Genomic DNA, 16,284 nt, shown 5'->3' on the forward strand with positions numbered 1-16,284 from the left:
TATCTTTTGTCGTCATCTTCAGATATTTAAAACTGTTTCTGATTCATGCTAGATTAAAATGGAATAAAAAATGATGCCTTTTTAGCATATAAAAAGTTCTGCATCTCTGTACCACCATTTCAAACCCAGTGTTTGTCTCCAGTGACTATTTGAAGAAGTACGCAAAATTTCTCTGTTTATGTCTAATTTCTAATGGCAAGAAGCCCATAACAAAAGACAGTGTTGCACAAAAGACCTTGCTTGGTACTTAAATTTGGTGTTTTGGTAGAGAAAACAAAACTGAAAAGGCCTGAGCTTAAACAAGCTTTTGACTGCTCTGCTGGACATGGCTGAATTGAGTTGGCCAGACTATGCTGAATCAAAGAGGAGGCAGCAGCAGTGGCCAGAGGCAAACAGATCTGCTCTGTGAAAGCCTGCAAAGCTTCAAAACTTGTTTCCATTCCAATGCAGCATGAAAATGAAGCTTTTCAGGACTTCTCAGAAAAAATAAATAGAACCAAATGGTTGTAGTTCAAATAAAGATTAGTTTTACTTTGGTAAGAGCTTTTTGGTGAAATTTTTTTGTATGGAAATACATATGAAATCCACAAATGCTATTTTTTTTTTCCATACCAAAGGAGATTTTGGTAAAAATAAATATCCAGTCAGCCATCTCTGAAGAGAAATACCACTGGCAATCTGCAACTGTTCTGTGGGCAACAGGATGTGAATTTGGGGGTGGAGGGTGTCAATCTAGCATGGATTTTCACTTTTTCATACTTTTCTTCATGAATATAGGCTCAGTCAAAAAGGATTGTGGTTTTAAAGCTACCTTAGGTTTATTAGGAAGAAATGGATTTCTCTGATTTGGTTGGGGGTTTTTTGCCTAAAATTCATATTCTTTTATAGATTTCATCACCCTGTATACAAACCAGTGTTTGTTTAAAAGCTGAAGAAGCTAATTTTATTTATTTTTTTTTATGCTACAGTGAAACAGAAAGTGGAGCAGAAACTGGAGCAGATGGGGAAAGTGCAGGGAGTCTGCCTGCACACTGCTCATGTTTTGTGTATGGATGCAGTCCTTAATGTGGGTCTGGAGATGGGAAGCCATAATCAGGACTGTTGGCCTCATGTATTCAGGTACTCACCAGCTTTCCTAAAATAGCCAGAATTCAGGCCATGTTGCCTGAAAGTAAGGGACTGAGAAAATGGGCTTTGCAATCTCTGGATGTTCTGTGTAAACAGTGTCAAAGTGAGTTAACTGTCAATATCTCTAAAAGAAAAGATGGTGCTGTTTTCCACCACTACACAGGGACAAAATGCTTAGAAGCTTCAAAGTTACCAGAAGACTGTGGCAGACCCAGGAACCTTAATGGGCTTTTTAGGCACTTCCACCAAACTATTTGCTATCTAGGCACATGGGAGGCCAAAGAAGAAAGGTTATCTATATGTAAGAAGAGAGTTGTTTGAGAGTTAGAAAGCATCTGTTTGTGGTTTGAGGGAAATGTCCTGTGATTAGTGCAGGGAGGAGTTGTTTTGGGGTGTTTATTAATTTTTTGCTTCTCCTGTGTGTTCCCAGGGTATGTGAGTACATCAGCACGCTGGAGCACACCCACTTCAGTGATGGTGCTGCCCAGCCCTCCCTTACCATCACCCAGTCCCAGCAAGCGCCCGGAGGGCAGCACCCGGACTCTGAGCCTGGGGAGGCTCCTCAGGCACTGACCCCCGAGCAAGAGACCACCCTGAGCAGCCACCCTGTCATTCAGCCAGTTTCCATCCAGGATCTCATCAAGGACAGCAGTAAGGGCAGAGCTTTTGACTTCCGTGGAGGCAGTCTGCTGTGTGGTACCAGTGCTGCCAAGGCTGTTCTCACGCTCTCCACGCAGGCTGACAGGTAAAAGCACTGCTGTCAGCAGCCAGAATCCTTGTTCCCAAAGCAGTACCAAAATGGCCCTTTCTGTGCTGCAGTGGGCCTAATCTTTGTTCGTTTCAGCCTCTTGCTTCAGTTGAATTTCACAGAAGAGCTGAGTGTTTGTCACAACCAGCAGTTTCTAAAAGACCTGGGGTTTTTTCATCTCTGCACTACCTGCAAGTACTGAGCTGAGTGTGTCTGTGCACAGCAGTGAATATGCCAAGCAAATCAAATGCATCCAAGAGTGGTGGATTTCTTTCTTGCATGTAAATTGATATGTTGTATTCAGTTAAGCAGAGTAAAGGGGTGTCTTGTCCTGACAGCAAGAGGCTGATTGACAAGACCAGTGTCAGTCAGAAAGCAGCCGCTTCTGCCAGGGCTGCATGGATGGTTTGTCAGGCTTCTCCAGTGTGTCCAGAGGAGCAAGGGAGCCAAGTATGGTCACAAAATGGCTGTCTGAAATGTCCTTTCATCGTGGCCTGCCAACTGATATTATTTCTGCTATTTTTTAAGCAGCCCAGGTTACAGTTGAAAAATTCCTGGGTTTGCTTCCTTGCAATTACCTTTTTGATCCAACTGATATTTTTCATCTTGATCTCTGCCCATAGGAAGGTGTTATGTGTAAATTCAGAGCCAAAAGTACTGCGTAAACTGCTTGTAGAAATCTGACTCTGGGCAAAAAAAAATCTTTTATTTAGGAAGTTTACAGTACAGCTTGGGTCTGAGGATTAGAGAATAGCAATACTGTCATTTTAATGATTCTGGTTTCATTTTACCCTTTTACTTAAATGCAAATGTTTGTTAGGATTTAATCCCTTGTTTCTTAGGACTGTAGAAAAGTTTTTCATGAAAGGCAATAACAGAGAATCATATTTTTTGTCAGTTTCTGGATGCACTATATGAAATTTCACTGTAATCTCTGTGGATCTTCCCTCCAGTGTAACCACACTTATGGTTGTATGTGTACAGATTTTAACTGTTAAATCCTAGGAGCTCATTGCAGCTGAAAATAATAACTCTTGCTTGTATTTGTCACTGTTAGTCAAAACATAGCCCCATACTTGCCTCTGTTAAAAAAATTAACACTACCCCAGCCAAATTCAGCAAAATATTCCAAACTAGCAATTCAGGTACAGTAACCTTAGGTTTAAGTCTTGAATTAATTCATTTTTCAGGTTGGGGTTGGTAACTTCAGATGGAGCACACTGGTGTAACTCTAAAGTTAGTGAAGCTATGATGATATGTGTTGTGAGGACTGGGCATGTTTCAACTGGTGTTTTGATTACTGGTTCATAAATGGCTTATGGTAACTGGAAAAAGTGACTTTCTGTTTTAGCACTGTAGTGAATCTTGAAAGGGTTCTGGTTGATTCCACAGCAACCTGCTTTCCACCCTCCAATTAATAAAGCTTCTAGATCAAAGTCTTCCTGCAGCATTGTATAAATTAAAAAGCCCCCAATAACCAATGTGTCACAAAAGCAAACATATAGAAGCCACAAACAGACAGGAGTTTTCCTCTTACATACACATTTGAGTTTGCATCTCATTAATTTTTCAGTTAGATTCTGTTCTTTACCTACAGGCTTTTTGAAGATGCTGCGGACAAGTTAAACTTGACGGCATTGGCAGGCTTCCTTTACCAGCTCAAGAAGGCTTCTCAGGCCCAGCTTTTCCATTCTGTCACAGATACAGTTGATTACTCACTAGCAATGCCAGGTAAATAACCTGAAGATCCTGTACAGAGTGTTTTATATATAATTGTACTGCTTACAGGACTAATCTTTCTTATTACAATTGTGGGAGCAATTTTTTGTCTTCAGAAAAAGTTGAGCACTTTATTTGGACAGAGACCACATCCACACCTGCTTTGAAACACATCACAGGACATTCGAGTCTTGGACTTTGGGGGGTGTTAATTGTGTGCCAGTATATAATCACAGCTCTATTTTTGAACCCAGACCAGTATGGAAACTTGGGTCAGTCTAGACTGAAGAGAGTGGATTTAGGTTTGATACTTGACAGTAGGATAACTTCAGATGTGTTCAGGAAATGGGCAATAGAGAACAGAGTACACAAATGAAGAATGTTAAAGCAGTGGGATTTGTCCTGCTTGATTTTCCCCAACAGAGTAGAGCATGTACCTCACATCAGTCAGAAGTTACATAAATCGTACAGGTTTTGTTTTGTCCTGTGGCAGACACTGGTTTTATCTGTGTCTCCAATTTAATTGGTTTCCTCTCTCCTTGAAGTGCTACTTGTTGTTTTCTCGGTGTGGCACTTCAAGATTTTGGGTTTCTTCATCTTGCTTGTCTCCAAACCTCAACATTCATTACTCTAGTTTTAGTAAATAGATTTCATCTTTTCATGTTATGTAGTGGTCAATCAACTGTCATTTTAATACTGAAATTAAAATAAAGGTAGAGGAATTAAGTGCTGTTTTTTATTTAAAAAGTGATATGTCCCCTGATTACGTCTTTTGTTAGAGATAAAAGCACCAGTGTATTTGAAATGAGAGGATGAAGTGTCTTTCCAAATGTTGTAAGAGCAATAGAAGATTCCCTTTGAATAGGAAATAACAAGTGTTAGGGGCTGGGGAACAGAAAAGCATTTTCTTATATTCTGTTCTTTGTATCTTTTGCTTAATAAGAAATACAAAATTAAATACCCAAGCCAAATAATTTGCAGTTTATATTCTTTCCTGTAGATGTCACCAAAACCTTTCACAGCTACCACTTTGGGTCTTAATATTAGTTATTTAACTCCTTGCTTAACTTTTCTGTAAGACTTTTCCAAGCCTCTGTCTCTCATATGTTTGGAAAAAGAGTTATCACTTAAAGTATGTTTAGTAACCTTTAAACTTGGGTCCATCTCCTGTCCTTTTACCTACACAGGAATAGGCTGTGTTTTACATTGGCTTTGGGGTTTTTTTTCCTTTTTCTTGCCCCCACTAAAGCTTATTAATTATCAATCACTAATCAGTAATTTCTAATTCTTCTTCAGACATTTAGGAGTGGAGGAGCAGCTGATGCTTAGCTTCCATTTATTCTTATACTTTCTCGTAGGTGAAGTAAAATCTACCCAGGACAGGAGAAGTGCTCTTCACTTATTCCGGCTTGGCGATGCCATGCTCAGAATTGTGAGGAGTAAATCCCGCCCCCTGCTCCACCTCATGCGCTGCTGGAGCCTGGTGGCTCCTCACCTAGTAGAGGTAGGAATGGGGAACAAAAATGGGAACGTGTACACAAAGCAACAAAGCTGAGAAAGATGAAGAAGGCTTGATAGCTCTTAAAATGTATAGCAACCTTTAACATTGTCAAATCTGCTCTGTGTTGGATACACTGTGTCATATATTGCAATACTGCCACCAAAGAGTGTGCTTGTAAGTGACTGAAATGGACAGGGGCAGGGTGTTGGACTTCTGCAATACGATGCAAATTGTGCCTGGAGAAAAAAGCTGAAACCACCCCAAGGGGCTTTAACTGACTCCCCCATCTGCTTATATTCCAGTCAAGGTCTGCATCCTTGCAATTCTTCCTATAAAAGGATGAAGGTTTTCTTTTCCCATATAAAGCCAGCTCAGCTGCTACCTTTGGAAGGGAAAAAGGGTGACACAGTCCAAACAAAAAACAAGATTTCACACAAGTTCTGTTCTATGGGTTTTAGTATTTAATTTATTTATATTTAGCTCTATGTGTTTTTAATTGTCAGCCAACTTTTATACATCTGTGGACCTCTAGGCAGCTCAGAGTCTCAGTCATCTGTTTCCAGGGCAGTAGTCTCCTGTTTTCATTAGAGCGGGGTCCCTGGTCACATCAGTGATGAAGCTGTTTTGAAGGTTCAGTAACCTGTAGTGCTTACCTCCCTTGAAAATGTCTGACTAAAAGCAAATTTTTTGCTTGGACATAGTCTAATCCTTCTCCTTTCCCTGCAGGCTGCCTGTCACAAGGAGAGACATGTGTCTCAGAAGGCTGTCTCCTTCATCCATGACATCCTCACGGAAGTGCTGATGGACTGGAACGAGCCTTCTCACTTTCACTTCAACGAGGCACTTTTCCGCCCCTTTGAGCGCATCATGCAGCTGGAGCTCTGTGATGAGGATGTCCAAGACCAGGCAAGTTAGCTCTGATCAATGGGTCTGTATCTGGTCTCCATGTCCATAAGAATGGTTTCCAGAGTGCACTTGGTCCACCTGAGAGTGTTTCCCAGATTCCCTTCGAATGCTGCCCTTTAATCATCTTCAAGGAATTAGGAATTTAGGAGTTAGGAGTGCTCTGCCTACCTAATTCAGCATTGTGGCAGAGCACAGAGACAGTAGACCTGGCTTAAAGCAATTAAATAAAGATTTTCTACTATCTAAAAAAATTTAAAGAGTAAACTAATCTAGATTGTCATAGTGAGGTCTAGGAATGTGTTTAAAGACATTCCTTCTGAAGATCCATCTGTATATCAGTTCTGGTTTTTGATTCTTTTATTTTAACCCCTCCTACACTGGCTGCAGGTGATCACGTCTATAGGAGAGTTGGTGGAAATGTGTTCTACCCAGATCCAGTCAGGATGGAGACCCCTGTTCAGTGCCCTGGAAACAGTGCACAGCAGCAGCAAGTCAGAGGTCAAGGAGTACCTCGTAGGAGAATACTCGATGGGTAAGAACTTCCTGCACTGTTTCAAAAATGCTTTTGATTCCCTGGGGGACACAGTAACTAACTCAATATATTTAAATGCCCAAACTGAAAGTGGCACTACAATACTCCAGAACTGTACCAAGGCATCTGACTTAATAGTTGGGGTAGGAAGGAAAGCAGATATATTGTTCTAACCTTTTGTCCTCTACATTCTAACAAATTATTTGAATGAGAAAGAAAGGTGTCAAACCTACTTGAATAATTCCGAGCAAGACAGTAGTACAAGGGTACTGAGCTTGGCTGAGCATTTGTCAGTGTCCTACTGGAAAAAGGACCGTATCCAAGCAGCATGTCTCTTGTGAACTGTCTTCCCTATTGCATGAAACCTATTGCTCTTGTACTCAGGGTAACTTAATGTGATAATCTGGGCAAGTGCTTGTCCAGGCATTTGACCACAAAGCTTTCAGATTCCTAGTGCTATTACTGACCACATTTCTGTAAGAATGTGCATCCTTCCCGGAAATGTTTGCTGTATGGAAATGTGTTAATATGGTAACATCTATTTTTTCTGTTCTTTTGCCCCATTAGAAGGCAGGTTTAAATGTGACAAGTCGCATGTAAGGGACATGGTTTTCCTTCTAAACTTAGTCATTGAGATCTGCTATGGTTGATGGCTGAATGCTGGTGTACACAGCTTTTGAAGACGATAATCTACTTTGGAAAATCAAGGCTATTTTGTTACTCTGTAGTCTGAATGATTGATGTAATCTTGGCAGTTATCAAAAACTAAACCAGAAACTAAACAGAAACCTCCACCAAAGAAGTATAGATATATAATACCTCAGAAGTATTAGCTCCTGAGTTCAAGAGCTCAAACCTGCTCCTACCATTTGAGCAGGCATAAACTGGTATTTGTCATAGACTGGGCAAAGAAGGGAGTCTGTCACTTCCTATGAAAGGCTACACAAGTTGCCCCAGGAGCAAGAGAAGGTTTTACTTTTAAGATTATTTCTGTCTCTGCCCAGAATAGAAAAGATTCTACAGATTCAGTTAATTTGTAGAAAAATGGTTGGAAAATTATTTTTAAGGAGGTGTGAGGAAGAGTTCTCATCTTGTTATCTCCACAGGGAAACGCCAGGCTCCAGTGTTTGATGTCTTTGAAGCATTTCTAAACACAGACAACATCCAGGTCTTTGCCAACGCTGCCACCAGTTATATTATGTGCCTTATGAAGTTTGTCAAAGGACTGGGTAAATATTTTCCTATTAAGGCATGATATCCCACAGAAGAGAATAATTCAATTAGGTAATATGTAGCATGGTAGGAAAGAGAGAGGCACTGAAGATGTTGAGTCCAGAACGCTTTAAAAAAATAAAATAAATGAATACCAAGGGATTATTTCTGTAACATTTTTAATACTATCAGTTCTTCAAGTTTTTATAGCAGCAAAGATGCATCTCACTATTAAGTGTCTGCTTCTTAATTTGATCTTAGTTTACACCAGGATTTTTTATATTCACGTAAATAATAAAACAAAAAAGCATCCAAACCTAGAATATTGCAGAAATGGCCTGGCATTGTGCAGAGACAGCATGGATTGTTTGCAACATCAGGGCATGTTTTACACTGTGAGCAGCAGAGACCAGGCATAGCATGTCAGGGTGACCCTGCAGAGTAATTGTCATGCTTCACCAGCCTTCAGAACAAAGGCAAATGGTGCTGGGTCGTTCTGCACCCATGCTGGTGAGCCGTGGCTTGCCTTGATCATTAGAGTTTGACACTTTTCACTGAACTGTGACAATGTTGGGGTTTTTTTTGTGGATGTAAATTATAGAACTTCTAAGTAGTGATAAAATTGAGCTTTTGGTTTCAATATGAATGCTAATTCACAGAGATGGGAATGTGAAAATTAATTCACAGAGATGGTTGGAAATAAACCAACATGTCTTACAATCTAGGTCTGTGAGCAACTCATTTTGATTTAAATGAAGCACCTAACTGCAGAAGATCTACTCTTTAATGTTACTCTTGTCTCATTGACCTATTTCACCATTGATTTAAATGGGGGAAGAGTTCACCTTGTGATGTAGTTGTAATTATAGTTATTACTACAAAAGAGAAATAAACTTACATGTCCAGTACCAGTAGAGGGAACTCATGTTTTTTTCTGCAGAGCTTAAAAGCCTGTTTTATATTTCTTTACGTTTCTTGCATTCATAAGATAATTTTGACCCCATTGTGGTTGCATATCAAAAATCAAGGTCTTTTTTTGTATTAAAGGTAATAGGACTATGGGAAGCATCAACAAATACAATGCCACATGTGCATTTTATTGTAAAACTAAAGGATTCAAACTTCATTGGCTGTCTTGGCTGATCTCAATAGTGGACAAAACTTTAAAATACATTATGGAGGGAATAGTTAAGAGCATAGAAAAAGCAAATAAATATAGAGAAAGGAGAACAAGTAGGATCTAATAAAAATTTTTAATATTTATGTTGTGCTCTTTATGAGAGGAATAACTTTCTAAGGCAAGAAAATGTTAATGTTGATAGGCATTTAGTCACGGTCCAGATTTGGCACTGAAGGAGAAGTATTTGGCTAAACTGGAAAAATGGTTTTGAGCCAAGTGTTCTAAGGTGGACAGAACTTTAGCTGAGATGAGACAGGCAGACTGGCAGACAGGGAAAATGATGGAGTGAATGGAGTTACCCAGAGAGGAGCTCTGCAGCAGGATGCCTTGGAACTGCTCTGCTTATTGAATTCCCTTAGTGAAGCTGGACTGAGAGGAGCAGTCTGCTGATTGAAGTTAGGAATACCATCAACAGAGGCACTAGGACCTGAGGATATGTGTCATACAGTCATTCTGTGAGACTTGATGCCTGCATTAGACAACAGAAGGAAGTGTAGTATGCAAAATATAAAATGATGGATTTAAGCAGTAAATGAACTAATAGGAAGAACTTGTGGTAGAAGAATTTTCCAGGGCAGTGAGGGACAAATGAAAAGAAAAAAATACTACAGTAACTGAGCAATGCTTAATATAAGTAATTAATTCCTACACCCATGGAAGACAGTGGAATGGAGTCAATAGGGCAGATAATAGAACTTCCAAAGATTCTACTAAAGAAATATTAAATAGGCATATGTTTATTAAAGCATTTATTTATATAAAAATTTGTGTACAAACTATGACCAGTATTACTGTATTGTTTGTGTGTGGATCACCTGGTTGTCATCTAAGAAGATCAAACAAAGGATGTTTTCTGGATTCTGTTTATTAGGGTGTAACTGAATGAGAAAAGAAAATTAATGCTCTACTTACTGTTTTTCTTCTGTCCTTCCCAATGCTGCCTTTCCTGTCCCCAGGGGAAGTAGATTGTAAGGAGATGGGTGACTGTGTGCCAGGATCAGGATCTGCATCTACAGACTTGTGCCTTCCTGCGCTTGATTACCTCAGGAGATGTTCTCAGGTATGATGAACGATCTTACACAGGCACTAACCTGGCCTGGGAAATAATTCTAACCTGCAGGCTTTGCATCAGTCATTGGATGATTTGCATGAACCCTACAGAGTCTGTAGTGACCTTGATGGTAATACCCTGCACTGCCAAGTGGACAGTGGGAATCTGAGGGAATATCATAACTTCCAGGCCATTTAGCAGTGGAAGGCAGAAAAAAACTCAAACCCAGGGAGCAAGTGAGAAAACATGAATGTTCAAAACATAGTAGTAACATAATTCAAAGCTAAATTCATTCTTATTTAAACAGTTACCATAAACAGTGGTGTGAATGAAAGACCAAAAAAAACCAAAAAACAAGAAGTTGAGAATTCTTTTGTTTTAAATACAAGAGGTTGCACCCTCTGAAATGCAGAAGCAGCTTATTTGTACCATGAAGACATATCTGAAGCTCAGGTCAAATCTCTAATAATTAGAATGCTGGCATGTTTCCTCTAATCTTCTTGCACACAACATATATTATTATCCAGGGTTACCTGGACAATTTTTGATTTTATAATGTTATTTGTATTTCTGCAGCACCTGCAGGTCTTTTTGTTGGACCCAGGCCATGTTTTTCTGAGTACAATACAAAAGCACAAGAAAGGATAGTATCATTGCTGAAAGTACTTAATATCTAAATTCAGAGATAATGGGTTGATTCAGTATGCAGACTGAGAAAAGAAGGGAAGAATAAGGCAACTCACAATAATAAACAGCAGACATACCAAACTCAACTTGCTATCTTGTTCATCTAAAAAAATTAGTAAACATCTGTGTATGTATCTAATGTATGTTCTGTCTATACACTATTTGTACCACATTGCTATTCCTCATCCTTACAAACTCCTGTTCACAGTGAGGGAGAAATATTTTCTCCTCCTTAGAAGCAGACATTTATATCTTGTTGTACCTTTTAACTTGCCATTAAAAGTAAAACAGGAATGACTTAAAAAAATCTTGTCTGTATATTGCAAGTACATTATTTACTTAGAAAGAACTGATTAAATGCTGGTATTATCCCTGCAATAGTACGGCTAACAGAGCTTTGTAGGCCATAGATGCAATCAGGGAATTGTAACCTTTGCCCTTCACAAATGAGATGAGAGCACACTCCCATCTCAGAAATGTGTTATTTAAATTGCTACTCTCCCTCTCTTTACCCACAACGTTTTACTTGTCAGTGAATGGAAGACTTCTGGCCTCTAATTGTGTTTGCATACCTTTTATTTTATTTTACAAACCTGTGTTTTATGTGATTGCTTTTACAAACTTTCCCATGGATATTTACCTCCTTTTTTTTTTCTCTCTCCCCTCTTGTCCACCCTTCCAAGTTGTTAGCCAAAATCTATAAAATGCCCTTGAAACCCATCTTCCTCAGTGGCCGGCTGGTTAACTTGCCCCGAAGAGCGCAGGAACAGTCAGCCAGCAGTGAGGATGGGATTGAGTGCATCCTCTCTGACTTTGATGATGACACAGGTAAGTGCATTGAAAGTAGTAAATCCAGAACTAATTAATTGTTTCTTCTGTGTGTTGCTGCAAATTTTGCCAACTGCTGAAAGCAAGAAGGAGGGAAAACTTCATAGTTTTATTGTTTCTTTGTTGGTTACACACACCCACATGTGCACACAGAGCTTGGAAGTTCAGGTCCTGTCACCTTCTTTGTGTAAAAGATACAGTTCATATATAAGAAAAATATAACCCCTCTCTTAGGGCAAGATAACAATATTTTGATTTTGATTATCCTGAAATTTGTAATACAGGCATTGTGTATTTCTGAGAACTAACATAAAACTACTTTCTAGACCACAGCTGAAGTAAAGGAGTGAAAATCTTTTAGAGTTGGTATTGGCAGTCGTGCCTTTAACAGAAAAAAATACCAGTATTGAGTTACAGTCTACAAAGATAAAGAGTAATTGTTTAAATCTTTCCAAACTTAAGCCCTGTGGTCTATTGAAATAAACAGTGAATTTCTGAAGTCCATAAAAAGCACTATGACCTCCAGAAAAAACAAGCAGCATTTGTCTCCTGATTATTTGTATGGTTTACATGGGTTGTGCATTAATCAGGTGCTGGATGAAATAGAACATACAGAGCCAAGCAGTAGAGGACTGCAGCCTTATGGCTTCTGGGCTCAGGAGACCTTCACAACAGTACAGCTGGTGCACGGACAGAAGACTCTTCAACTAATTAAAGTTGAAAAGTGGCATGTTTATTCAGCACACTGGGCACCCTGGGAGGTAGTCCTCCAAAGACATTGCAAATTTCCAAAACTGTAGCTTCTCCATATATCTACAAAAGCTCTACATATTCATAAAGACACGCAGACACCTATACATATGAATCACCTGCTCCCACTTGGTATTACAATGAGCTGAATGTTCATTACGGCTGCACAGTCATCTTCTTGAATTGGGTCAGTGGCCTTCTGAAGATGAAGGAAGGGGTCTTTTAATGGTAAATTCTTCACCTTTATTTGGTTGCCAGGACTTTGTGACCTCTTGGTCATGGTCCAAACTTCCTCTCCTGGGCCCAATCATTGTTAGAAGCCAGGTGTATTTGTTGTTCCTACCCTTTTACAATTCTTCATATATTCCCTGTAATTTCTAAGAGTACAGCTAAGTCAAATACAGGATATATTGTCTTTTCTTCAATTATCCCCATCTGATAATAATTGCTCTTTTCCTAATCTCCTTGTTAAGCCCTTAATCAAAATATATGGCCTTCATCTTACTAGCTACATTTTTAACTTAACCCCTTGATTCATTCCCCTGTTTCTCTGCAAAGTTAGTAAATTCTTTTACTGATACACAGATTCTTCTTCCTCTAACCAAGTCATGTGATAAGAATCTCTTAAAACCACACCCACATTTTTGATAATGAAGTTTGCCAGTGATTGTATCATCCTCAAATTCAAAATAATCATTACAACAGACAAAATCAAACTTATGCTAACTAAAATCAATAAAACAATAATTGGGTGAACTAAAGCATTAAGTATACTCATTGGTTTTGGTGACCATCCAGAAAGTACATTCCACTAATGGTGAGACATATCTTCCTCTAACATTTTAAAGACCCTCCATATGGTCTCTGTGTCATGATGTATTGTAATTCAGATCTTCTTTCCCATAATTTTAATTTCTTCAAGAATTTCCTTTAGATCTTCATGTTTTGATAACTGTTTGACTAAAGTTAAATTCATTCCTATAGGTACAGGTGATATTTCTTGCACAGTAGTGAAATTTGCCTTTAGATACTGATGTGATGCAGCAGGGCCTGATAGGAGAAATCACATCCTTCAATTCTGGCGAAGTTACAAATGCACAGATTAAATTGTGTTTCACTTATGGTGAGCTTGTCTACCTGTAAAGTGGAACATGCTATTTTGAGGCATGCATGACCTTGACTTATATATACAAGCAGGGTTATCTGGTTGACTAAATGAATCTCAAAGTGACAAATGCTTTGTTCTGTATCCAGACAAGTATATTGATCATTATTCATATTTCCTTCATGTATAAATCCTAATTGTCTTCTCATGGCACATGACTCTATATTAATAGTCTGCCACTTCCCTTCAACCTTCTGTGTCCATGTTCTGTGCTCAGAAGGATACAGTACAGTTCCTTCATGATTCAAACTTAAAGCAACTATTGGGTATATTAAATCCTCTGATGCATTATGTATAGTCAAAACAAAAGCAGTACTACACTTATGACAGGATCATAGGTAAAATTGACCAAAACCCACCAAGACTGAAGTTCTCTTTCTAAATCAGAAGAATTAACCCAAACAATTTTGCAGATCTCAGCAGGAAAGGTGCCTTCTCCACTTTCCTTTATAACTGAAGCAGCCACTGATTGCATCCATAATTGTGCTTGTACACACCTAAGAGCTAAAGAAATATTCTCAGTAGCTGTACCCAAGGTGTTGATTATCAATTCATGGTCCCATTCTTCTATATTTTCCCATTCTGGTAGTATCTTGGACACTTTCCACTGGGTGTACCTAAAGCTAATAAAGGAGATTGTAAAGGCTGTTGTGACTTAATTGTGTCACTACCAGCTGCAGTTAATTTGTTCATTAATACCTCTGAATATATTGTATTCAAAACCCCCAGTCCTGTTCTTAATAATCCAGTCAAATCTCTTTTTCATCTGAGCATATATGGTATACACTTCTGTAACCAAGTGGTCTCATCCATAAAAGAGGTCTTAAGAAATGGGGTACACTCCAGTTTAATGGCAGAAGCATTTACCTCATTGCCATTTCTACTCGCTTCAGGGGCCATTTTGGATTAAGCAGTAGCCTTTGGATTCCAGTCTTTTTAATAGCATATGGTCCAATTTTGGTAATTATAGGTCAGATTATCTCTTTTAGGATCTGAATGAGTGTAGTCTGAGTATGGGCAGTCTGTCTTGGTAGAGGCTAATTGGTTGTTCTGGTTGTTCTAATTGTATGCTTCCAAGGAACAACACAGACTTGAGTTATATTAAAGTCAATTCTGTGGTTCTTGTCTGCACATCCTTCTATTCTGAGTCTGAATTCAGGACAGTTGCTTAAGCATTTGTCACAACATTCAGGGCTAATCCGGATGAGCTCCATTGGTTCTTGGTAGAATTCGTGGAACCCATCCTGAACAAACGCATATTCACATCCCCAGACATTTCTCCCTTCCCAAACAGATGCATTTGTGACTCTTAGCATTTTTGACAGAGCCTTACGGGAGTAAGAGTCATAAGCTTTTCCTCGACAAGTGTGTATATCAGTTGCATTGTACGTACGTGGTACTGCATTAACTTCAGTCATGGTCATAGCTATGATCGTGAAGACCACAAATTTCCAAATTGTACTTGCCATTCTTTGAAACAAAGTAATTTTAAATACAAACTGGATTAACTTTTCTTCTTACAATGTACTTAGTTTCCCAAATAAGCTTTTATTTCAGTTCACCACCACCATTGGTGTAACTTTCCAAACACCTTCTGGATCCTTTTTCACTCGGGTGTGGTGGATCCAGGCGTTCTATTCTTTGTCCTTGATTGCAGTAAAAGTGGTGAGAAGCACTTGGAATGGTCCTTCCACTGTGGCTCTGCAAAAGAATTGACATATACTTAGTCTCCAGGCTGTATGTCATGTACTGGTCCATCTAATTCCCTGCTCCAAATCCCAGCCACATGCTTCTCAATTTCTGAGTTATTTGTTTAAGGCCATCATGTAGCTGTGTAGGGTTTCTTCCCCTGGTGGGGTCGGTGTTTCCTCTTGTACCCCCTATGGCCTTCCATATAATATCTCAAAAAGGACTTAATTTTTCTTTTGTCCTTGGTTTAGTCTGGATTCGCAGTAATACTAACGGAAGAGCCTGGGGCCAAGGTAATTTTGCTTCTTGCCATAGCCTTATAATTTGTTACGTGATTAAATGATTCATTTTTTCCACTTGGACACTTGACTGGGGATGATATGGAGTATGGAGTTCCCAATATATGCCCAATTGGCAGCTAATTTGCTGTACAATTTTTGAAATGAAGTGTGACCCTCTATCTGAAGATATTGTGACTGGTACTCCAAAGCATGGTATACTGTTATATCCTGTAACAGTACTTTAGTTACCTCTTGCACATTGGCAGTCTGGAAGTAAAGGCTTCCAGCCGTTCTGAAAAGGTATCTGTCAATACCAATAAATGTCGATACCCCCTTCCCTGGGAAGTTCTGAAAAATCAGTTTGCCACTGTTGCCCAGGCCCATAGTCTCTTCCAATTTGTCCAAGTTTTGATTTGGGAATATTTTTGGGGTTAGTTTGGAGGCAAAAGACTACATTATTCGGTCACTTGAATAACTGTACCTTGTAAATTTCTGGCTACAATCCTATCTTTTAAATAATTATACAAAATGTCTGTTCCCCAGTGGGTTTTCTGATGCTCCTCTTTTAATAGTGACCATAACAAATAGGAGAGGACTACAAGTTTTCCTTTCCCTTCTTGTGTTATGGCCCATCTTTCCTGATTGTATTTCCCATTCTCAGTCTCAATAAGTCTCTTGTCCTTCTTGTTATACTTTGGCTCACCTTCTAGAAAAAATTGTCCATCTGGAATTAAAGCTGAATGGGATACACTCCAGTTTCACTCAGATACGCTCAGAGCTCTCTTTCTGGTGTGCCTTGATGTGCATGATAGCTACCTTCAGAGAGCTTTCCTTTTTGAAGCCTGACCTCCACAGGGGGTGCGTTCCTTGCCCTTCCTGATACACTAGAAGCCCATACCCCAGGAAA

At 39.2% G+C, this 16,284-nt stretch overlaps 1 protein-coding gene across 1 annotated transcript in view; it reads left to right on the forward strand.

Moving 5' to 3' along the window:
- Positions 1-16,284, forward strand: part of ARFGEF3 (ARFGEF family member 3) — a 95,599-nt gene that overhangs the window by 55,012 nt on the left and 24,303 nt on the right. Inside the window, exons 18-26 of the mRNA XM_058802443.1 lie at positions 969-1,119; positions 1,559-1,873; positions 3,474-3,607; positions 4,954-5,099; positions 5,823-6,002; positions 6,390-6,534; positions 7,641-7,763; positions 9,883-9,986; positions 11,348-11,492. Of these exons, the coding sequence (XP_058658426.1) occupies positions 969-1,119; positions 1,559-1,873; positions 3,474-3,607; positions 4,954-5,099; positions 5,823-6,002; positions 6,390-6,534; positions 7,641-7,763; positions 9,883-9,986; positions 11,348-11,492 (1,443 nt within the window). The remainder of the gene's footprint in view (positions 1-968; positions 1,120-1,558; positions 1,874-3,473; positions 3,608-4,953; positions 5,100-5,822; positions 6,003-6,389; positions 6,535-7,640; positions 7,764-9,882; positions 9,987-11,347; positions 11,493-16,284) is intronic.

This window comes from Ammospiza caudacuta, chromosome 3 (genome assembly GCF_027887145.1).
Source record: "Ammospiza caudacuta isolate bAmmCau1 chromosome 3, bAmmCau1.pri, whole genome shotgun sequence".
NCBI lineage: Eukaryota > Metazoa > Chordata > Aves > Passeriformes > Passerellidae > Ammospiza > Ammospiza caudacuta.